The 25437-nt window shown below is 40.8% G+C and overlaps 1 protein-coding gene across 3 annotated transcripts in view; it reads right to left on the reverse strand.

Annotated features, from left to right (window-relative positions):
• MLLT1 (MLLT1 super elongation complex subunit) overlaps positions 1–25437 on the reverse strand; it is a 136443-nt gene that overhangs the window by 104576 nt on the left and 6430 nt on the right. For 2 of the 3 annotated variants that reach the window (XM_072113849.1, XM_072113850.1), the window contains exons 3-6: positions 20006–20088; positions 19752–19895; positions 1458–1586; positions 438–983 (exon numbers count right to left, since the gene is read on the reverse strand). In XM_072113849.1, coding sequence (XP_071969950.1) covers positions 438–983; positions 1458–1586; positions 19752–19895; positions 20006–20088 — 902 coding nt within the window. The remainder of the gene's footprint in view (positions 1–437; positions 984–1457; positions 1587–19751; positions 19896–20005; positions 20089–25437) is intronic. The other variant, XM_072113852.1, reaches the window with a different exon arrangement.

The following is a 25437-nucleotide window of genomic DNA, read 5'->3' on the forward strand; positions in this document are numbered from 1 at the left end:
TGGCCCAGGTCACATGTCCACATCACATGTCCTGCACCTGCAGGTCATGTGATCACCACTAGGTTTGACTGTAGTCGGTTGGTTGAAGTGCAGCCAGTATGGACAGTGTTGTGGTGATGCGCAGTGAAGGCAGTTACACATTATTACTATGGGAACAGAGCAAGAAAGTCTGTTATATCATCACCGGGAGCAGAGCATAAGAGGGAGGAGGAGTTACTGAGAACTAAAGGATCATGGAACTTGTAGTTTCCAGTGGCAGCCATTTAAGCTACATTTTGCGACTAATTACATTGAGTATTGTTGTATTCATTTATTTATATCATTAAGTTTTTTTGTGTCAGACGTTCATATTCCCGGAATACCCCTTTTTAAGCTATCTATTACATTGGGGAGCATCAGAGTGCGCCAAGTACAAGCAGACAAACCAACACAATTACCTCAGATTTTGAGGATCCCTCATCATCAGAGTTGGAATCATTATTTTCTACTGGCTTCTTCACATCAGCATCTGGTTTGCTCCTATCAGCTTTGTTTCCTGTTTTTTCCTTAATCATTTTCTTTTCTGTATAGGTTGAAATGATATTGTTACTGGGATTAGGTGGACCCCGAGGGGAAGTTCCCGAAACTGAAAGTCCTTTGGAGTTGCCTTTTTTTGGCTTCTTGCTACTGGATTTAGGAGAGTCTACATTTTGGGGTCTTTTGCTTGATAGCTTAGGCTCAGATGATGCACCTTTTGGCGACATATTTTCCATCTTAGGATCCTTCAAGGCCGGTTTCTGTTCCTTAAAGGCTACTTTTATAGGTGCCTTCTCCTCCTTGAGAGGTTTGTTCTCAGAAGTTTTTCTGGAAGAAGACGATTCCTTAATTTGTTTGCCGATGTCATTCTCTTTACTTTTGCTTTCTGAATCTTTTCTAATACGTTCTCTGTGCTCTTTTGAAACTTTGTGGGGTTTTGAAGTTTTGCTACTTTCTTTATTGCCATCCTGAAAAACATAAGCCAACCATAAACATGTACATGTTTATGTTACTATTAATCGTATTCCATATATATATACATACATATATATACACATACATACATATATATACATATATACATATATACATACACATATACATACACATACACATATACATACACATACACATATACATACACATACACATATACACACACATACATATATACACACACATACATATATACACACATACATATATACACACATACATATATACACACATACATATATACACACATACATATATACACACATACATATATACACACATACATATATACACACATACATATATACACACATACATATATACACACATACATATATACACACATACATATATACACACATACATATATACACACATACATATATATATATATATATATATATACATATATATATATACATATACATATATATATAAATACTAGCCTTTGATCCATAGGATGATGGTTTTGCCTTCTTTGGATCAGAAAATGCAGAGAGAGGAATAGTTGGCAACATGGGATAGTCAGGGCTTGGTCTTGATAACGTCTCTGCTCCTTCTGGCATGACCATGACCTGCAAAATAAACTCCAGTGTAAGAGCAACCTCACATCTTTGTTAGATGAACAGATATTTGCATTAAATACTGTTAGCCAAAACCAAGAGTTGGCAAAAAGAGCAAAAAGAAAAAAAGACTTGTACCTGTTCTACCCCCCCCCCCCTCCTCCCCCATCACCTCACACTCCACAGCAGAAAATGGCAGGAGAGACTCCAAGTCTTCAAGCGGTCCCATCATGTGCTGTGCCGAAGTTTTACTTAGAATATAGATAGATAGATAGATAGATAGATAGATAAAAATAAAACAATTCAGCTGCTCCAGTTAAGAAAAATCGGGTGCTCAACCTTCAGGTTTGTTAAATCCTTTTACATATAAAAATCAAAAAATGGTGGCACTCCAAGTTCAGTGAAAAAGGAATTCTTTTATTCCAAAAGTGCTATGTTTCAGCTCCCATATCTGGAGCCTCTGGCTTGAGAAAGGCTCCAGATATGGGAGCTGAAACGTAGCACTTTTGGAATAAAAGAATTCCTTTTTCACTGAACTTGGAGGGCCACCATTTTTTGATTTTTAGATAGATAGATAGCTCTGGTGTCATTGGTCAGCAGCATGCGCTTGTGATGAGGTGACAGGAGGAAGTCCCGCCCTCCATCTTGCGGATTGTAGTTTTTTTGAGAGCTGAAAACCCTGGTTGCTATGGGCCAAAAGAGGTACTAAATGAGGACCAAGAGGCAAAATACTTTAAGGAATGATTCCCAGGGACAACTGGAGCAGAATTATGTATTTTAGTGACAGTTACACTTTAAGCTACAAAATGGCTGCCTCCTTAAGGGGTTAATGTTATTTAGTTGTATGATGAAAAATACAATTTTCCAATGTACTTTCGGTATCAATGGCTTTCTAGATCTCCGCTTGCTGTCCTTCTATACAAAGCTTCTACGTTTACTTCCAGTGGACAGAAATCTGACCATGGTCACTCAGGTTGACAGGCCGTTAGTATCCTAGAGAGTAATAAGAGCAGTTTTATATAATGAGCCATGCACCTCAGTGACCATGGTCAGATGTCCATTCACTGGAAATAAACAATGAAGGTTTCTATAGAAGGACAGCAAGCAGAGATCTAGAAAACTGTAAAGAACAGATACATAAAAGGATATTGTAAATTGATATAACTTTTCATTTTTTTTAACAATGCCTTGTTGAAATGGGAATATCAATTTAAGCTACAAACTGGCTACGTCCTTAACCCCTTCAAGACTTGCCTCATTCCTAACGCAATAACTTTATTTTTACATTTACACAGATGTGTGAGGGCTTGTTATCTGCGGGACAAATTATACTTTTTAGTGGTGCCATTTAATACTCCATGGAATGTACTGGGAAGCTGGAAAAATTCCAAGTGAAATTGACAAAAACACACATTTGTGGCCATTTCTTGTGGGCACTGTTTTTATGGGTTTTATTCTGCGCTCCAAATGACACACTCTTTAGTGTTTGGGTCGCTACAATTACAGGGATACCAAATTGATAAAGGTTTTATTACCGTATTTAGCAGACTTTAAGACGAACCCCATATTTAGTCTTCCAAAAAGGAAAAAATATATTTTACACCAATTAAAATATCCCTGTCTGTCGCACAAAAGCACAGCACACAGAGAACTCCTACAACCATACATTTACATACATAGCTCAGCTATTAACACACAAACAGAATTAGAAAACACACATCACTGCTACATACACTGTGCACTGCTATACACAGTGGGCACTGCTACATACACAAACACACACTGAACGGGCACCCCAACCACTGCAACATCAAGAAACAGCAGTGTTGTGTAAACATTGAGCTACCAATAGTAGGTATTTGTCCTTACTATCTGCCCCGGGAGTTCACACTTGTCTTGCTTTGTGTAGTATAGTCAGGCAGTAGGTGTTCCTTACGGAGAGATTGCCATTCAAGGCCACCTTAAAGGCATGTGGAGACTTAAAGCCATAGATGCTCCACTAGGGAATTCTGGGAAGTATGCAGGACGAAATTGTCCTGGCTAATTCAAAAGATGCATATAGAATAATGACCAACCGCCATTTGGCAGATTGGACCACAACATAGTCATAGGGATACTTATCTATAAACCGCAGGTGAAGAGATTTTTACCAGTAACCAAAATCGTGCGCAAATAGACCGTAGCCAGAACAGAAGCCTTAAGATCATGCTTCCACCTAACCGATTGGAACGTCTTTTGAGCAGAAAAGATCAATGAGTGAGCCGACAGAGTGTTTGCCTATATAACATTTTTCCTTTATCAGGTAATTCCAGAGGAGCAAATCTGGTACTTCCAGAACAAGCCATGGGCTAAAGACCTGAAGGCAGTCCTAAATAGGAAAAAACAGAAGTTACTCACCGGTAATTATGTTTCCTTGTACCACGACGGAACCAACCAGAGAGAGGGATCCGCCCCCAGGGACAGGAAACCTGAGCTTAAAAACGCGCTCCTCCTATCCTGCCTCAGACTTGGAAGAGACTTATCGTTAATACATCAGAAAAATTTTCCATGCATGCGTAATATATATATATATATTACACACACACACAAAATTTTTTTTTTTTTTTTTGCGACACCCAATTGACCGACACCAAGAAAAAGTAGGAAAAAAAACCCACCCGGGTGGGAATATACCAGGTGCCGTCGTGGTACAAGGAAACATCATTACCGGTGAGTAACTTCTGTTTTCCCCAGCACCACGACGGCACCAACCAGAGAGATTTTCAGAGAAGAAAACTTTTAGGGAGGGACTATAGAGGAAAGAACCTTCCTCTCAAAAGAAAGGTCGATAGAACCCGCCACATCCAAGCGGTAGTGTTTAAAGAAGGTGTGGGGGGTAGACCAACATGCAGCTCGACATATTTGCTCTAATGAGGCATGTCTGGACTCTGCCCATGATGCTGCTAGAGCTCTGGTTGAATGGACATGAATCTATTCTGGAATAGATCTTTTAGCTACTTCATATGCCAACTGGAAAGTAGCCCTAATCCATCTAGCGATAGTTGTTGATGATGCTTTTGTCCCCTTGTTCTTCCCTGCAAAGAGAACAAACAGACTGTCTGTCTTACGGAGTAATTCTGAATTTTTCAAGTACTGAAGCACACTACGCCTGACATCAAGACTATGAAAGGACTTTTCCTTATCTGACTTTGGATTTGAGCAGAAAGAAGGCAGAACTATATCTTGGGATCTATGGAAATCCGAGACTACCTTCGGAAGGAACTTAGGGTCGGGTCTCAATACAATCCTATCCGGAAATAAAGTAAAGTATGGAGGTCTACATGACAGAGCAGCAATCTCGCTCACCCTCCTAGCTGACGTAATGGCTACTAAAAATACCGCTTTAAAAGTAAGTAGTTTTTGGGAGAGGTCTTCTAAGGGTTCGAAGGGAGGACCTGATAGAGCCTTTAACACTAGGGATAAATCCCAAGGGGGGAAACTTGACCTAGTGGTAGGGCAAAGTCTTATGGAAGCCTTAATAAATCTAGCAATCCACGGATGGTTTGCTATATTTTGATCAAAAATTGCTGCAAGGGCCGACACCTGGACCTTCAGAGTGGATGGTTTTAGACCCTTTTCTAGGCCTAACTGTAAAAAACCTAAAATACTACTAAAGTCAGGGTTGTACATATCAATTGGTCTCTGACCCATAAATTTAAAGAAAGCCTTCCATGTTCTTAAATAAATTCTATAAGTAACAGGCTTTCTACTCTTCTGAAGGGTTGAAATGACTTGACCCGACAGACCCTTTTTCTCCAGAATCAACCTCTCAATAGCCATGCCGTGAGATGAAGACTCCTCACCTCCGGATGATAAATAGGGCCCTGGTATAATAAGTCTCTCCTCACTGGTAGATCCCATGGGTCCGCTATTGACATGTCCCGCAGACTTGAAAACCAAGCACGGCGAGGCCAAAAATGGGCGATGAAAATGACCCTTGCTTTTTCACGTTTTATCTTCCCCAGAGTTCTGGGAATTAGGATCATGGGTGGAAAGGCGTATAACAGATGATGGTGTCCCCAATTTTGGCAGAAGGCATCCACTGCCAACGGATGATCCCTGCAATCTAGAGAGAAAAAAAATGTCTCACCCTTAGATTTTCCCTGTTGGCAAAAAGGTCTATTTCTGGGAGGCCTCACCTTTTGGTTATTATGTTAAAGATCTCCCCATTGAGGACCCATTCACTCTGGTGGACGATACTGCGACTTAAGAAGTCTGCTTGGGTATTCTCTGCTCCTCTTATGTATAATGCATTTAGCGATACCAGGTGTGACTCTGCTAACTGGAAAACCGGAGAGGCGATTTGCATGAGGTGTGGACCCCTTGTCCCCCCTTATGTAGGCTACTGCCGTAGTATTGTCTGATCTTACTACAATATTTTTGTTTCTCAGAAAAGGCAGAGCTGCTTCTAACCCTTTCAAAATGGCCAGTAGTTCTTTGCCACTGGCCCTGAAATATGCTGCCCTCTACATGTGCACCCCAACCCCACGGGCTTGCATCCGTTGCGATAATTCTTTCTGGATTTGAAACCCAAGGGAGACCCATCTCTAAGTTTCTTTGATCTAACCACCAGTTTAGGGACTCTAATACTAACCCCGGCATTCCTATTTCTTTGTCTAAGGAAGTAGGATTTTTGTCCCAAACCTGAAGAAGAAAATTCTGTAAAATTCTTATGTGAAACTGAGCCCAGGGAACTGCAGGAATGGTGGCCACTAGACTCCCCAGGAGGGACATTTTTGTTATACTTTCACTTATCCTTTCCTGTTTTTCTTTGGGAAGAAAGGATCTTTGGCAATTTGAGTCTAGAAGAACCCCCAGGAAGAGCTTCTGTTGAGATGGGACTATTTCTGATTTTTCTATATTTATTAACCATCCCAGAAATTTTAGAATTTCTCGAACTCTGGTTACTTGGTTTCTTACCGCTTCTTCTGAGGGCCCCACTAAAAGGAAATCGTCCGTTAAGGTATAAAAAGCCCCTGACCTAACCTTATGAAAGCTGCCATCTCTGAAATAATTTTTGTAAAAACCCTTGGAGCTATGGCAATACCAAAGGGGAGGGCTCTGTATAGAAAATGTCTTATCCTTTGATCTAACTGAACCGCAAACCTTAGGTATTTCTGATAATCCGGGTGAATCGGTACGTGGTAATAGGCGTCTGTAAGGTCGATTGACGCCATAAAACATCCCGGATATAACAGATTTACCGTTGATTTTAGAGTTTCCATTTTGAAGCTGGGTACCTGTAAATGCCTGTTTAACCCTTTTAGATTTATTATAGTTCTCAAGGCGCCACCCTAGTTGTTCTTCCTCTATTTGGACAGGGCACAGTACCTTTTTGGAGAGTAACTCGGTTATTTCTGACATCATCATGTTGCCTTTCTATTCCAATGGAACTTTTGTTATCTTGAATTCTCGAGGAGGAAAATTCTTGAAGTCCAATGTTATCCCTTGAGATATGGAACGGAGAATCCACTGGCTGTTTGAAATGTGACTCCAGGCAGGGAGGAAGTGGGAGAACCTTCCTCCTACCTGTGGCCTCGCGTCATTGTGGCTGAGAGGTGGTTTGCCTGGACTGCGTATATTGTTGCCCGAACAAATAGCCTTTACTTGGCTGAGGGGGTCTGAATGGACCTGGTCTGTTTTCTCCATCTCTCCTTTGGTACCTTGATTTACGAAAGGCCCGAAAGGATCTGGGTCTACTGGGAGCGGAAGTAGCTGGAAACCCTTTTTTCCCCCGTCTCCTGCTTTTTCCAATAAATCGTCCAGAAAGAGACCAAACAAAAAATTACCGTCACAAGGGATGCCGCATAATTTACCCCCTAGAGGCTATGTCCCCTGACCAGTTTTCAACCACAACGCCCTTCTGGCCGAGTTAGACAGTGCTGCGGATCTAGCTGAAAGTCTTAATACATCCACCGAGGGATCTGCTAGAAGAGCCACCCCTTTCTGAATACCTGCTATAGAGGCTTTTAGGGATTCTCTAGGGACTTTGTTCTGGATATCTCCTCCAAGCTGGTCTAATCACAACAAGACTGAGTGGGCCACACAAGTTGCTGCTACTGCTGGTCTGAAGGAAGTGGTCGCATACTCCCATGATTTCTTGAGAAAACCCTCTGCCTTTCTATCCATGGGGTCTTTTAAAGCATTAATATCCTCAAAGGGTAAGGAGGTGCCACGGGAGATCTTAATAATGGAAGCATCTACCTTTGGTGGAGGGCCCCAGGAGGATGTAGCATTTTCCTCAAAGGGGTACTTTCTCTTAATAGCCCTAGGGATATATGACTTCTTATTAGAATTTTTCCATTCTCTGGAGATCAGGGATTGTATGGTATTATGGATTGGAAAGGTACGTCTTTTTCTTTCCGTTAACCCCTCAAACATTATATCTTGGACTGATTTATGGAGTTTCTTCTCCTCTATATCCATGGAGGATCTGACCATTCTTAACAGTCCTTCTGTATCTTCCACTAAGAATAAAAGGACAGCCCCGATAATTCCTCTTCTGAGACTGAAGAGGCATCCCCCATTTCTCCCTCTTCCTCTGACACTGATAATATTTCCATAGGATTTGCTGAGGAAGGTCCTGGGAGGTCTTTCTCTATAGGGATAGATCTCTGATCGATAATATCTTTAACTGACACCTGTACCTCCTCTCTAATGACAGATCGCAGAGATTCCAGCCAGGAAGAAGACTCTTCTGCTAGAATCTTTGCAATACATGTGGAGCAGGTACTCTTTTCATAGTTTGTAGATAATTTACGATTTTACAATCCCTGTGATGGGTCTTTTTGGTAGCTTTTTTGGGGACCTCGTCTCCCTAAAAAAATTTTTTTATAAAAAAAACTTATCAGTTTAAGGAAACAAAAGAAAAAATTCCCCTAAAAACACTCACCACCCTGAATTACCAGAGTCGGGGTCCTCAAGGGCTCAGGAGCATCACATCTTTCTGCCATACTGAAAGAGTTTAAAGAGCACCATCCACCTGTAGCCCGGGCTCTTTTAAGAGATAGGCTCCGCCCCCCTCCTTCCGGTGCCGCCTCATCTCTTCTAGGTTCACATAACTCCAGAAGAGTACCAAAAGAAGAAAAAACTAATTTAGAAAAGGAGAACACTCACCCAAGGAGGAGTACTATAATCCCTGGGCTCCCCCTGGGTCTGGCGGCGTGTCTAGGTTCGCTGCCCCGCGGACCGGAAGTACTCCGTCCTTACTTCCGGTCGCGTTCTCTGCTATGCGCCAGAAAGTTTAAAGCGCGCCTGAATGCGCGTGCCCGGTCCTAGAAGCGGGAGCAGCCGGCCGACCACGGGTGCAACTCCCTGAATGGAGGCCTCTGTTGGTAAGTAGGTTCCTGGATCGCCAACCAGCGGTCCCAAAATAACAAACTAGAGGAGCTCAGGTCCCTTCCAGGGACAGGAAACCACTGAGGCAGGATAGGAGGAGCGCGTTTTTAAGCTCAGGTTTCCTGTCCCTGGCGGCGGATCCCTCTCTCTGGTTGGTGCCGTCGTGGTGCTGGGGAAAGTAAGCCTTTAGAAAAAAAACGCAAGGTGGCCTTGAATATAATTAAGAAAGAACTGAGAACCAAGATTAACCCCTTCCCAACAATTGACGTAATAGTACTGCATGGCGGGAGGTGCGTTCCGGCATTTTGCAGTACCATTATGTTAAGCTTCTGACGCCGGCTCCTGAATGGGTGTTAACCCCTTACATGGCACGGTCATGCTTGACCGCGCCGTGTTAAGGGGCATTTCACGTGAATGGCAGCACACAACACAAAAAAAAAAAACCCCACATATTTGTTATCGCCACATCTGTAACAATCTGTACAATAATTCGGAAACATTATTGGACCCGCTCGGTGAACGGCATAAAAACAAAACCCGAAAAACCTTGCCAAAAATGGACATTTTTCATAAAATCCCTTCACAAAAATGTTCCACCAAAGTGATAAAAAAAAAAAAAGTTATGTGCGCCAAAATGGTACCACTGTAAAGGACAACTCAACACTTGAAAAAATAAGCCCCAACAAGCTCGGTCAACCAAAAATTATTAAAAAGTTAGGTCTCTGAAAAGAAGGTGATACAAAACTTTCTTTGTGTTAGCTTTTTCCAGTAAAATTGTAAAAATATATAAAAACTATATAAATGAGGTATCACCGTAATCATAGTGATCTAAAGAATAAAGAATTAAGTATTTTTAGTGTACGAGCCCCAAAATACACAAAAAAGGAAACCAAAATTGACAATTTTCTTTTCCTCCGTACTTTCAAGAGTTAATAAAATCTTATCAATAAGCTAATGACCCACTAAAATGAAGTATTTGTAAAGTGCATTGCATGTCGCAAAAAATAAGCCCTTATATGTACAAATTGCCAAAAAAATAAAAGATTGTATAGCCAATAAAAAGGGACAAAGCATAATCTGCTCTAAATGGCACAGCTTCCCTTCAATGCCCGGGCGTGTGTCCATACAGCAGTTTACCACCACATATGGGATATTCTTATACCCGGGAGAGATTGGGTATCAAATTTTGTGGAGCATCTTGGTATTTTATCCACTGAGAATTTGTACATTTTATGAAAAACACATTAAAAAAAAATTTAATCTCAAAATTGCATACGATTTCGTTTTATCCCCTGTAAAACAATTAAAGGGTTAACAAACTTCATAAAAGCTGTTTTATGAACGTTGAAGGGTGTAGTTTATGTAATGGGGGTATTGATGGGGTTTTACTTTCCTTTAGGCCTGTTAAAAGGGACTTGAAACCTGAACAGGTCCCTCAATAGCAGGATTTAGTGGTTTTATGAAAATGTGAAAATGTTGTTCAAAACAACAAAAAAAAAAAATGTACTACAAAAAATGAGAGGATGCATAATAAAAAACCATGTCCGCATAAAGTAGACAGTCGGCAAATGTTAGTTATTAAGTTTTTTTGCTCCTATATATGTAGTAAAAGTAGAACATTTTGAAAATACAAAAGTTTTCCAAATTTTCACCAAACGTCTGATTTTCTCATAAATAAATGCAAAACATACCACCAACATGAAGTACAAAGTGTCACGAGACAACAATTCCAAAAACACTTGGATATGTTAAAGCGTTCCGAAGTTATAACCACTTATAGGGACGCAGGGCAGATTTGATAAAAATGGGCCGTGTCAGGAAGGTGAAAAGTGGCGTTAAGGGGTTAAAGAGGGGAATGAAGTTTATAGGAGGAAATTATTACCCAATCTAGAATCCAATAATTTAAAGGGGTTGTGGACAGGACTTAAGAAAATAACTGGGCTAGACAAAAAAAAAAAAAAAAAAAAAAAAAAAAAAACAGCAGTGCTCGGACTTTAGCAAAGCAGATGATAGACAACATGAACCTCTTTTTCTAGTCGGTTCTCAGAAGGGCATCACGACAAAGCAAAAAGTGGAACAAGAGCTTGCAGAGGCGAACAGACGTCATGTAAACCCAAAGGCATGGTACCAACAGTGTGCACAGGGGAGGTACTAGAAGTAGTGAGGGCCCTGAAAGATAACAAAGCTAGCGGACCGGACAAGATATGTCCGCGCCTACTAAAAACTTGTGCCATGGAGCTGTGTAATGTGCTGGTGCATTTCTTCAATAATAGCTTACGGCAGGCTCAGGTAACAGTGGCCTGGAAAACCATGTGCATGAAGAAACCAACTAGCCCAAACGACTACAAGCCAATTGCTAGGACATAACATATAATGAAGTATTTCTAAAGAGTCCTGAAAGGGCTTGCATCAACTAAGGTAGTAATTGACGTTACCGTATATACTCGAGTATAAGCCGAGTTTATCAGCACAATTTTTGTGCTGAAAAAGCCCTACTTGGCTCATACTCGAGTTAGTATAAAAAGCACACCTGATACAGCAATTTCGAGGGTGTTGGAAGCTAAATCACCCGGGACAGAACGCTGGCTGAGAGGCAGAGCGGGGAAAGGAAGGGACAAGCTGCTGACCACAAGAAGAGAGCTCAAACACGTGCAAGGGCGAGTCTGCAAACAGAGGAGATGCAGCACCTTTTTGCCAGCCTGGGAAGGAGGACATACGGAGCATCAAGCAGACAGTGTTGTGAACAATCAGGACCTTGCATGATATAGGAAATATGTAATCAGTCACATGATTCTGACATCAACACAGGTCCTGTAGGCAGTGAGTATGCATGTAAGGACACGCGGAAAGGAAGAACGGAGGCTCTCCTCTTAGAGATCGGGTGCAGCACTATGTCAGTGCCTCACCCGATCTCCATTACAGCGGTCAGAAGGGTCTGGAAGTGTTGGATCCTCCTGACCAGAGGTCACACTAACATTTTTCCAGAAGGGTAATAATACTCCTCTCACAATTTTTGAGGAGTATTTTTAACCGAGGAGGAGTACGAAATTGTCATTAATAAATATATAACTCCTAGGCGTATATATAGTGTTAAGAGACGTCTATTAACTGGTTCGCGACGGGTCGCGCTGCATGGAGAGGGCTCACGGGCTGAGCCCTCTCCATAGCCGGTAAGTCTTTGCTGCATATTGCAGCAAAGACTTACCGGTAACACCAGCGATGGGAAAGGGCCCAGTCCTTAACCGGTTAATACAAGGAAAAAGTTACAGCTCCTGTTTTCTGTGCTTAAAAGGGTTTTCCCACAAATTCAAGTTAGGCCCTATCCACATGATAGGGCCCAATTTGAATTCTTGGGAAAACCCTTTTAGGGCGCATTCACACGATGCGTTACTTCATGTTTTTTATGCATTTTTGACGCATTCCGAAGGCTTCAAATGTTGAATGCGCATCGTGTGAATGCGCCCTCAAACAGCAAGCATGTATTAAACAAGTGGTGCACAACATTTTTGTGGTGTCTTCAAACACATCAGAACAGCTGAGAAGATATTTGCATAATTACATGGCAGTCAACATTGTGTTAACAAAACGCATGCATTAATGCAATTTTTTTGTGTTTTGTAAATGGAATGTTGACAGCAATGTAATTAGGCAAATCTCTTCTCAGCTGTTGTGATGTGTTTAAAAACGCATGTAATAACCTCACCCTTAGGCTGGTGCCACACGTAGCGCTTTGTCTGCGCTTGCAAACGCAAACAAAGCTGCGTTCACCGGTGCGGGCCTCTGCCCGATCGCATCGGCGTTTCTATGGAAACGCCTGCGATCGGGAACGAGCCGCCGGTGTTTGCAAGCGCAGACGAAGCGCTACGTGTGGCACCAGCCTTAGGCTACATTCACACTACCATATGGGGGAGGTATGTACAGCCGCAAGCTTGTGGCTGTACGTATATACCCCAATAGATGGCCGAATGGAGCGGTACCGCTAAGTACACGGGAAAAAGACATGTCTTTCCTTGTGTTATGGCCCCTACCCTATGCATTTCAATGGAGAGGGGAGGGGTCACCCCTTACTCCTATCCATGGCACGGAACACATGTCTGCAAGGCTACGGCCTTGGCGGGCATACTTTGTGTGAATGCAGCCATATTGTCTACAGAGCGGACTATGGCTGACAGCGGCCCCCAGACCAGTCTGGGGCTGATGCTGCTGAATTTTTATTAAATTTATTTTATGGGGTTTGGGAACATAGCTCTTTTTTGTTTCTTTTTTTTTTTAATAGGGGCACATTTAGAAATGGAACACATAATATACTTAAATATAGATCACAGATAACAGTGATCTAATGGTAAGAGCCCATTGGATCACTATCATCAATTATCTATATACAGAGACATGCAGAGAGGATGCATACAGCACCTTCCCAGCAAGGGGCTGCTGTGACAGGAGTCTGATAATAATCGCCCCCCTGTAACAGTACACGATCGGGCTGTCACATAGACAGCACGATCCGGTTTCTGGCTGTGTGCATGATCGCACAGAGATCAGGCAGCCACGGCAACAGATCTCCCTCCCAACCCCTCGCTCGAGTCCTCCCCCACCCTCGCTCGGCTCCTCCATCCTTCACCTATCTCTCGACGCCCCGCGGGAGAGGCTAGGACGGTGAGCAGTAAGTCCCTCCCTGTCCTGCCTCCAGCGCTGCGATCCTGCAGAGTGTTTTGCAAGATTGCTGCTGGGGAGTAAATCAACTTCTAAACGCGTCTATGACGCGTGCAGAGGCGTTATTGCGACCTCTGCTCCTGACCTTCAGTCTATAAGATGCAACCACTTTTTAGCAAGATTTTTTTCTTGCCAAAAAGCAAGTTTCATAGTTTGAAAAATATGGTAGGTTTTAACCCCTTATCACCGACACTAGTTTTCAGCTCAATGACCAGACTCGATTTTTCAAATCTGACATGTCTCACGATAATTGGTTATAACTTCGGAACGCTTTAACATATCTGGGTGATTTTGAGAATGTTTTCTCGTGACACATTGTACTTCATGTTAGTTATAAAATTTAAGTGTTAAGTTTTGCGTTTCGTTCTGAAAAAAAGTGAAAAGTTGGCAAAAGTTTGTAAAAATTCTTCATTTTCCAAGTTTGAAATGTTCTGGTTTCCAGACAGGAAGTAAAACTACCCAAAAAGTTTGATAATTAACATTTACAGAATATCTGCTTTATGTTGGGATGATATTTTATGCTTCCTGTCATTTGTCTAGGATGTTGTGAGGTGCAGAACTTTAGGTGCAATTTTTCTTATTTTCATGAAAATTGCCATAACTCACATTTTGAGGGACAACTCAGCTTTCAAGTGACTTTGAGAGGCCTAAATAATAGTAAAACCCCATAAATTACCCCACTATAGAAAGTTCACCCCTCAACATATGTAAAACAACTTCTATTAAGTCCATTAACCCTTTAAGTGTTTCACATGGGTTAAAAAATATGGACCTGCGATTTAGAAACTAGAATTTTTTTGGAAATACATTCATTTAGGCCAAAACTGACATTTTCAGAATAAATTAAATGATGAAACGCACTGCAACGCTCGATGCCCAATTCCTCCCGAGTTTACTGATACCCCATATGTGGTGGTAAACTGCTGTACGGGCGCACGGCCGAGTATAGAATGAATGGAGGCGCCATTCACAGCGGATTTGTATTGTCACATTGTACGACCTATAAATTTTTATTTTTTTTGGTAATGCGATCATATGAGGGCTTATTTTTTATGGGATGAGATACAATGTATAAATAATTTATTTTGGGAGTCTAAAGCTTATTCATGAGATTTTATTAACTATTTCAAGGGGGACACAAACAAAATCATCAATTTTTATTTTGGATTGTTAGCATTTTTTTTCCCCCCGCTCACCGTAACGTAAAAATAATATTTTATCTTTATTCTCTGGTTCACTACGATTGCGGTGATACCTCATTTATATAGTTTTTCTTATTTTTGCTCAAATTTCCTGAGCAAAACCAATATTGGAGAAAATCGCATTGTTTTTACTATTGACAACTTTTCAGGGCCATAACTTCTGTATTTTTCTGTTGTCAGATCTGGTTGAGGGCTTATTTTTTGCGAAAACAGTTGTTCTTTTCAGTCGTGTCATATTAGGTACCGTAACTTTTTTTGATCACTTTTTAGAACATTTTTTGTGATGGTGTTTGATGAAAAATTGTATATTATGGGAAGTTTTTCGAGTTTTTTTTTTACGTAGTTCACCGAGCTGGTTCAATATTGATTTAGATTTATTGTACAGATTAATACGGACGCGGTGATACCAAATATGTACGTGTTTTTGTGTTTTATTTACTTTATTTGCATTTTATGTGTTACTGGGGAGATTATGGGACTTTTATTTTATTTATTAATTTAATTATATTATAAAAAGATTTAATTTTTTTTTTTTTTTTTACTTTTTTACATTTTCTACTTCTTGGCTTGAATAAGCGATCATCCGATCGCTTATTCAAGCCTTTACACTGCAATACACTTGTATTGCAGTGTGTAGTGTAAGTAACTGAGCATGCTGCGCATGCTCAGTTACTTACAGCCGGGTCCTGCCAGAAAGGCAGGACCTGGTGAGAAGAGGAGCCGACAGCCCCGGGTCACTTGTCGGAACCCGGGGCAGCGGCAGGAGGGATCGGATCCCCCGGTAAGCACACCGGGGGGGTCCGATCCACGGGGGACACACTTGCACGCCGCGGTCATGCTTGACCGCGGCGTGCAAGGGGTTAAACACCCGGGATCGGAGTTTTTCCGATCCCGGGTGTTAGTGCCGGGTCTGGGCTGTGATATCACAGCCCGACACCGGCACCAGCGAGACCCGGTGTCCCGAAAACTTCTTCTGATGCGCCGCCGTAGAAAGGCGTCGCATCAGAAGAAGTACCCTTAATGACCGCCGTAAAAACCCGATAGGGCGGTCATTAAGGGGTTAATAGATTTTAAAAAATGTAAATGTTTTGTAACAAAAAAAGATATTTTCCATTTGGCCAATAATTTTTTTTCACACTTTGGTGTACAGACCTATCGTAAGTAAGGAGTTATTTTTTGCGGTATGTGCTGGCGTATTAATTTATAACAATCTGGGAGCTATGTGACCGTTTGATCATTTTTTTATTTAAATATTCATGGATTGAAAAATAGGGAATAGTGGCGATGTGGATATTTGGGTGCTATTTTCCGTTGCAGTGTTTACGGCCGGGAATAATCTTTTTAATATTTTGATAGAATGGGCATTTCTGGAAGCTGTGATACCTATTACAATGATTTTTACTGTTTATTTATATATGTGATCGAGGTAATTGATTTAAACTTAAAAAAAAAAAAAAAAAAAAGCTTTAATTTTTTTTTTTTTATATTTTTACCATTATTAAAACGTGCAGGGTCTGATTGCTAATACTTTATACACTGCAATACTACTGTATTGCAGTATATACCAAAATTACTGCTCATCTCTAATAGCCTGCCATTTGATGGCTATTAGAGATCATAACACATGATCACAATTCCCACTTTAAAGGGCATCTAGGATGAGGGACTGTATGCAAAAGAGTAACAACAAAGAGAAACAGAAGCAAATGTTCAATATATTGGGGGGTCAATTCTGACCTATATCCATAAAAAAGAGCATCTGCCAGGGAATAAACAATCCACCTCATAAATATGAATATACAACCCCAACAGGACATATGAGGAAACAGGAATGGAGTAGAAAAAAATATCTTTATTACTTAATTTAAAACACAGCATTATAAAACCAAAGGGGTGTTTCTTTCCACCAGGTAACTGTGCATACAGGTATCCAGTGCATAGATGTGTATCACTTAGCACCTAATGTATACTACTATAGATATCATTTGTGTCTTCTTTGGTTAGTATGTCTGTGTACTGGATGGGCACATATAACATATGTCTATTATACATGGTACTGTTTTGCCCTAGATGTTAAAGTATTGAAGTCCTGTATACCGCATGTCCTGGTGTGTATAAACTTTTACCTCTCCTGACACCCTTGATTTTTAAAATGGTTTTATTATGCTGTGTTTAAATTAAGTAATAAAGATATTTTTTTTCTACTCCATTCCTGTTTCCTCATATGTCCTGTTGGGGTTGTGTATGCAAAAGAGCTTCAGGGGCTCCAGGCTTTATAGGCGTTGATGGACACTGGAGCCTCTCAGGCTCATTTGAATACAGTCTTTCATCCTGGTGGTAGATGTCGTTTAACCCTGTAGGGTCTGATTGCTAATACTACAAACTGCAATACTACTATATTGCAGGATATAACAATATTACTGCTGATCTCTACTAGCCTGCCATTTGCTGGCTATTAGAGATTATTACACATAGCAAGTCTACAAGTTTCAATGAGACTGTAGGCTGTCATGACAACAGATCGCCAGCCTCCAATGATGTCACGGGGGCAGCGGCAATCGCCCATCCAAGATGGCGGCGCCCATGGAATGGCAAGTTAGCTGCCAGCACCGACCTCGGCAGTAACAGGAGGGTGTCAGCTATATTATACAGCCAACACCCGCTGTGTATGGAGATCGCTCAACCTTTAATGCCTCTCCAGATGTTATAGTACCTCCTGGTGCGTGAAGGGGTTCAGTTTATGTGACGCTTGCAACACACTTATGTTAATGTGGCGCTTACAAAGCGTTTTTTGCTCCGTTTGCATCGCATTTACATTTGATGTTCGGTTTGCGTTGCATTTATGATTACGTGGAATTTGCGTTGTGCTTATACTTCCATTTACATTTTGAATTTGGTGCCTATATTGTGTTGTGCATACGTGGCATTTTGCATTTAAGTGGCGTTAGCGCAGCTTTTGAATCACGCTTACATTTATCTGGTGTTTACTTAGCTTTTGCGTTTACGTAGCATTTTTGTCGCTTTTACATTGCATTTGCTTCACTATTCTGTTGCATTCGCGTTTATGTGTCATGTCAGTTACATTTGGACTGGCACTTACATCTACATTTGTGTTGCGTTTTCATGGCATTTTCATTAATTTGGCATTAGCGTGGCGCTTGCATTGCCTTTACATTTATGTGATGTTCCCATCACATTTATGTCACATTTGCATTTACATGCCGTTTTTTTTTTCAATTGCATTTACTTGGCATTAGTGTGGGATTTCTATTTAATTTGCATTTATGTGGTGTTTGTGTTCCATTTGCATTGAGTTTACACTTACAGGACACCTGTCATTAGGTTTCTGTAACCAATTCTGTCTACACTACCTATTGGAGCAGGTCACAAGGATTTCATCTTAACCTTTATCTATTTAATACAGACATTAATCATTGTAAAATCATTTTTTCTTTATTATGTAAAGGAGGCTGGTCACATGGAGAGAAAAAGTGATGTCACCCGTGTTACCCCTCCCCTCTCCTTCCCCTGCTCATGTCTGTGTGTAATGTATAGTAAAGCATTGCTAGTGTTTGCGCTTTACCTGCTGACATGCTCTCCCTCCTATACACATGTGAGACACAGACATCAGCTACACATGTAACTGACATGTTCTGCTTTAACATGTAGTAATTGTACCTCATACACGCACAGGCTGCAGAGGCGTTGCCGCCAGCAGCAGGAAGTATCAAGGCAGCCAGCACCAGTCACACCATTATACAGACCGTCACTCAAGCACTAGGGGTTTGGCTGAGCCTCCCACTCATGAATAAGCTGGACAGCTTATTAATAAGGATTCATTGGACATCTCTCAGGTCATTTGCATACAGCTTTAGTATACAGTATACATAGTTTACAGCGACAATGCAGGGATAAGAGCAATGCTTTCTAATGGCTGTTTACAAGGCTATATATTAAGATTTGGGATTAATTTGCCTGACTGGTTCTTTAACTGTGTTTTTTATTTACATCAAAATTCAATTTTGCCTGCGTTGCACTTGCCTTTACGTTCAGATTTACATAGCTTTTACATTGCGTTTGCATTTATATTGCACTTGCAAAAGCAATGGTAATCTAAATGCAAATGTGATGCATCTCCTTTGCGTTTACATGGCATTTACATTGAGTTTACTATGTGCTCATATTTTCATTGCATTTGCATTGAATCCCATTTAAGTCACAATTTGTAACACAACGCTTGGTAAACACACTGTAAACATATTTTTAACTGAATATATCCAGAATGTTAACAATTTATGAACACAGCATCTAGAGGAGCATAGTGAGATTACACACTGCCGCCACTGATCAGACAGTATGAATGATAATATGTAATTGGTAACACACGCCTCTAGCTCCAGACCCCCCTCTCTGACAGAACACAGATTATAATGGCCAAATACTGGGATTGATCTATGTAACCGTGGGGGTTAGAAAAAAAAAAATTCAAAGGGACCCAGAATCTGTATAGCAGCCCCAACAAATTGAAGTGTTCATCTCCATGTGTGTGTTGTGGTGAAAGGTCCTTTTTAAAGTTACTGACAGGAATCAAGTTCTGTATTTTAAAAAATATCAAATTTTTTTATTGTAACTTTAAAACTGAGCATCTGTGGTTCGGTCTCATCTAGAAACCTGTTATGTTATAGGGGGACTCTCTGTAGTAGGACGCCAAATCTGTATTTCTAGGTGCTATGGTTCAGGAGATATAACTGTTTAAATTTTGACACGGTCATGACTTTTGAATATGCGCTATCTGCACAGGGCATGTGCAAATAGAACATATATAATCTTATGTCATGGTCATAAAGGGGTTAACGTACTGTTACGTCTAATTTTATATGCTCACCCCTCCGGCTTTCACCAACTTCTTGCGAAATTCCATGGTGGGATTGTTGAAAGTCAATTTCTCGCAGCGTAAATGATTTACTGGTGGATTTCCCTCAAGATTCAGAAACAAATCATAAGTAAAACAGACTCTCTTGGGTTCTTCCTATAATAATAAAAAGAGTATCACAATACATTAATTTTAGTAATAGGTACTAGACGTTTACCAAGCCTACAATGATATTCCCATGAAATGAGAATATGAAGACACGTTACCTTGTTTTTGAAGTACACTTCAATAGGCAAAATGAAACCAGCATATCCAGATTCTTCAACTTTGTATGGTGGTTCCTTGCATACTACCAAATAGAAACACACAACAAAATCTAACAATATATACACCAAATACCACTATATGTCATGAAACAAAAAGATTAGCTACACAATCAAAAAGATTAGCATCTTTAACCTCTTGTTAACCGCATGCTTGAAGTAACACACAGTCCATTTAATGTCCATTTTAGCTGCCAATGTGCATCCAGGTTGGCAGCTAAGTTGTGCCCCTTGATGTACATTTATGTCCTCACCTGCTGTCACAGCTGGGATCCCGATAGCCAGCTGTTTAACCCTTTGGGAGCCGCGGTTAGACATGACCGTGGCATCTATAGTGCTGCTGTATATGCCCCCACCACGCCAGTTTAAGGGCTATGGCCTATAGACTCTGGAAGCCCCGGGGTCTGGAAGAGGACCACAGAGCTGCCCTCTGTAGCACAACAGATCTTGTTGTATCCTAAAATTATGTATACATTTATAATATATATAAATTAATTGCAGCAGGGTCCGCCCCTACATCACCCGGCAGTCAAACGGTGATGGAACATGTGGCGTTTTGTACGCATTTTTTGGGCTGTTAAAAAAACGCATGCAGTTCGTAAAAAAAACATATGCGTTTGACGGACTGTTTAAAAATGGCCCAAAAGCGCGTTCAAAACGGCACATGTGCCATCACCCTAAGTCTCACACACATGCTGATATTTTTTGCATGAAAAGTGCGACAGATTTACAGACTGCTGGGCAATGTCACCGGCAGCCTGAATGATATTGGGGCAAACTCAGCTACAATTAAAATATACAGGGCGTGAATAAATTATGAGCCATTGGTGCTAGGTGGTGCTCAAGTGATGCTATCCCAAGCGCCTACGGCTCATTAGCATATAGAATCTAAGTATTTTTCATCAAAGTTAATACTCTATCAAGTAATAACAAAAATGTGTTTATAGAGGGCAAAAGACGGCAGACTGGTGAGTTATAGGCGTTTACCATCACTATATCTCACGGTAGATGTCCTTTAACCCTTTAAGGACCTCGCCTTTTTTGTTTTTTTTTCATTTTTATTTTTCACTCCCCACAATCAAAAATCTATTATTCCCCCCCACCCCCATTTAAAGAGCTCTGAGAGGGCCTGTTTTCTACGTAGCAAATTGCACTTCATACTGATGGCATTTATTCTTCCATGCCGTGTACTGGGAAGCGGGAATAAAATTCAAAATGCAGTAAAATTGGTGAAAAAAACCCTGCATTTGCTGAGTTTTCTTGTGGGCTTGCAATTTACAGCTTTCACCATGCACCACAAATGACATGTCTACTTTATTCTGGGAACACCGGGATACCACATTTGCATAGGTTTTATAATGTTTTCATACATTTACAAAAATTTTAAAAAACTTGTGCGAATAACTTTTTTATACTTCGGTGTACAGAGCTGTGGGTGGTATCTTTTTTTGCAAATTCTGATGAAGTTTTCAATGCTACCATTTTTATGACTGTAAAACCTTTTGATCACTTTTTATATTTTTCAAAATGGCAAAAAAAAAAGTGCTAATTTCGACTTTGGGCGCTAGCAACTATTCCGGGTGTTACCAGTAATACTTTGCTGGGTCCTTACATCAAAACTCTTGATTAGTTACCTTGGGTATATGCTTAACCCCTTAAGGACGCAGCCATTTTGTAGCTTTATGTACATTTTTTGGATTCTGACATGCCTCTCTTTATATGGTTATAACTTTTGAACACTTACTTATCAAAGTGATTCTGAGATTGTTTTTTCCCACATGTTGTACTTCATTTTAGTGGTAAATTTTGGCTGATAACATTTACCATATCTTTACTTTACATTTTCATAGTTTTTGAATGTCTGGATAATCTATTTTGAGGTCACGCAGCTTACAAATAGATTATCGATTTTCCGTATTTTCCGAATTTACTATTTTGGGGATAAATACTGTTTTGAATGAAATTTTACATATTTAGCATTAAAACCACCCCTACATAGCCAACCCTTTTTCAAATCTGCACCCCTCAAGCTTATAAGAAGCAGCTTTTAGGAAGAGTGTTAACACTTTCATTTAGCCCTTAAATTTACACTTTTCCAAAAGATAAAAAGAGAAATCCCACCATACAATTTGTTCTGTTTTTTTTCCTAAGTGCAGAGACCCCCCACCTGCGTCCGTGACTTGTTTTATGGGCGCACGGCGAGGCGCAGATGGGAAGGCGGGTCCTGCAGCTGCCAGGATTTTGGCCTTTTTTTGCAAGCTATAAAATTGTTGCTTTTTCGTTATTGGGGCCATGTGACGGCATTTTTTTTTGCGGGACGAGATGCTTTTTCCAGTGTTACCATTTTGGAGTTGGTATCCCCTTTGTTGAAAATTTAGGAACTTTTTTGAGGTCAGGAGTAGAAAAGCATCAATTCTGTACTGGATTTTTTACTTTTTTTTTCCGTGTTCACCGTATAGCCTAATAATCACGTTATCTATGGGTCGATACCAGACTTAAATATTTTTTCTTATGTTTTACTAAATTTGCCAAATAAAACCCTAATGTGGGGGAAAATCTATCATTTTTGCATTGCAGTCTTCCAAGTGTCATAACATTTTTACTTTTTTGGCTACGGAGCTGGTTGATTGCTTGTTTTTTGAGGGACATTTTGTACTTTGTAACAGTATCAATCTGGAGTACATATGTTTTGTTGATCACTTTTTATTGCATTTTTTTTGTGGGATTCAATAGGTAATTTTTGGCGTTCAAACGGGTTCAATAATTATTGAATTTTATTCTACGGATTGTTACGGATGCGGTGTAACTATATATGTGGGGTTTGTGTTATGATTTTGCTTTTTTTTAGCTTTATATGTATCTTTATATGTTATGGGGCTGGTGGGCATTTTTAGTGATTTATTACTTTATTTTTTATTGAAAAACATTTTTTTTAAACTTTTTTACTACTTCCACAATGGGACATGAACAAACAATCATCTGATTGCTTGTTCATGATAATATTCAACAACACTGATGTATTTTGCAGGGTATTAGCAGTGTCGACCTATGCACATATCGGAAGTTGAGCGTCAAGAGGTTAATATCCAAATTCTCCCAAATATACTGATAAGTGGTGGTAAACAGCAGTATGTACACACAACAGGGTATTGAAGGTAAAGAGCGCCATTCAGAGCAAATTTGTATTGTCACATAGTACAGGCTATACATTTTAATATTTGGGGGGGGGATTGTGAGAACTTAATTTATGCAGGGTGTGATGCACTTATCAAATACATAATAAAAATCAAGCATGATAGACAAGGGACACTTTACCATAGATCCAGGCACTGTGACTGTGGTAATGTTATTATATATGTTACCATGGCCTCCTTCCTTTTAAAACTATGCTCAAGAGCCTAAAAGGCACTAGGGGCATTTCCAGAGCCCCTCAATGCTGCAAATTCACAAGATGTTACAATGAGCTCTCTCCATCCTCATTCTGCCTGTGTAAGCTAACACCAGCAGGGGAGACCTGCTCTGCTCATTATAACAGTCTGTTAAAATACAGCTCTGATGGGTTCTAGATACAACCTCCAGAGCTCTTCAGGCTAGTTAGCATAATTATAAAAGTTAATTTTAGAAGGAAATGCACAAAAGGACAAAAACAACAGAGGACGGCGCCTCGGGCCATACCTCGCGACAAAATCCAAATTAAATCAGAAGCCCCAAAAAGGGGCTTCTCACCTTATCCCCACTTGAATACAGGCCAAACGTCCCAATATGGTAGATAGGTAGATCCACAGAATTCAGATTCCAGGTATAATGATGTGCTCAGACAGCTGCCACTAGCCCAAAAAAAAAAAAAAAACAGCCGGAAACTCCAAAAAGGATACAGAAGTCCGGTAGTATCAGTACAAGGCAAAACCGGGCACAAAGCCGGCAAAACAAAATGCCACATGTAATGGCGCTTTAGATTTTTATCTAGATGATTTTAGAAGGAAGGAAGCCATTAGCAGCATATATAAGGGCTAATCCGGACATATCCGGGATAATGGTGCGTAATACGCAATTTAAAATCTCTCTATTTGCGGACGATGTCCTGCTTACCCTATCCAAACCGGTGGTGAGTCTCCCGAACTTGCACGAAACCTTACGGCAGTACAGCCGTATGTCAGGGTATAAAATTAACGAATCAAAGTCGGAAGCCCTTCCGATTAACTTACCCCTAGGGGGGCTTGAGGCATTAAAATCGGCCTTCCCTTATGTATGGAAGAGCTCCTCTTTAAAATATCTGGGCATTAACCTAACCCCCTCCTATGCTGCACTGTTTGGGGCTAATTTTACACCCCTGCTTCAGGAGATTCACCACCTTCTGAACAAATGGAAACCCTTACACATATCACTACTTGGTCGTATTGCAACGATAAAAATGACGATCTTGCCTAAGATACTGAATTTATTCGAAACACTACCGGTTAAGATATTGTTATCCTGGCTATCTAAGCTACAGTCAAGGTGCCTGGATTATGTCTGGAATGGGCGCAGGCATCGCATCCCAAAGTCAGTCATGACTGCAGGGACCTCCAATGGGGGACTTGCTTTTCCAGATCCAAAACTGTACTACTTCGCGACCCATCTCAGACATATAGCCTCCTGGACCATGCTCCCAGCATATAATAGATGGACAGAAATAAAAAAAATTGTGGTTAGCCCCATTCCACCCGGCCACATTAATTTGGGGCCCTGTTCATGATGTGGCTCCCTTTTAGGCCCCATTCAGTTTACAAGGGAAATTTGGCTAAAATGTAGGGTACAATTTCAATTATCCACACTACGCTCCTCACTTACCCCAGTCCTCTTCACCCCACATCTCCCGGATAGTATATCCTCACCAGGGTTTAAACCCTGGTTTAAGATCCGGAAATTCCAAATTAAGGACTTTATAGACGCTCACACGAGGCAGATTCTTCCATTCCCTACACTGGTGGATAGGCACCCTGAATTGGCGGGAAGTCTATTTACCTATCAACAGATTAGAGGTTACATTACGACTACCCTAGGCTCGGATTAGCACCACGGCCTACCCCTTTTGAGCTGACTTGTGCTAGTGGCCCATCTAGTAAAGGCCTGATCTCTAATATCTATGGACTCCTTAACACCCTAGGGACTCCGGACCAAGTGTCACACAAATACATGGATAAGTGGGAATCATGGGTGGGTACCAAATTCTCCAGGGCGCAATGGGAAATAATTTGGTCCAGAGCAAGGAAAGCTTCTGTTAACACCCTCTACAAGGAAAACCAAATCAAAATCCTGATGAATTGGTACCACACGCCAGAGTTGCTCCACAAATTCAACAATGCTATCCCGAATGTGTGTTGGAGGTGTGGCGC

This window comes from Engystomops pustulosus, chromosome 1 (genome assembly GCF_040894005.1).
Source record: "Engystomops pustulosus chromosome 1, aEngPut4.maternal, whole genome shotgun sequence".
NCBI classification, from domain to species: Eukaryota; Metazoa; Chordata; class Amphibia; order Anura; family Leptodactylidae; genus Engystomops; species Engystomops pustulosus.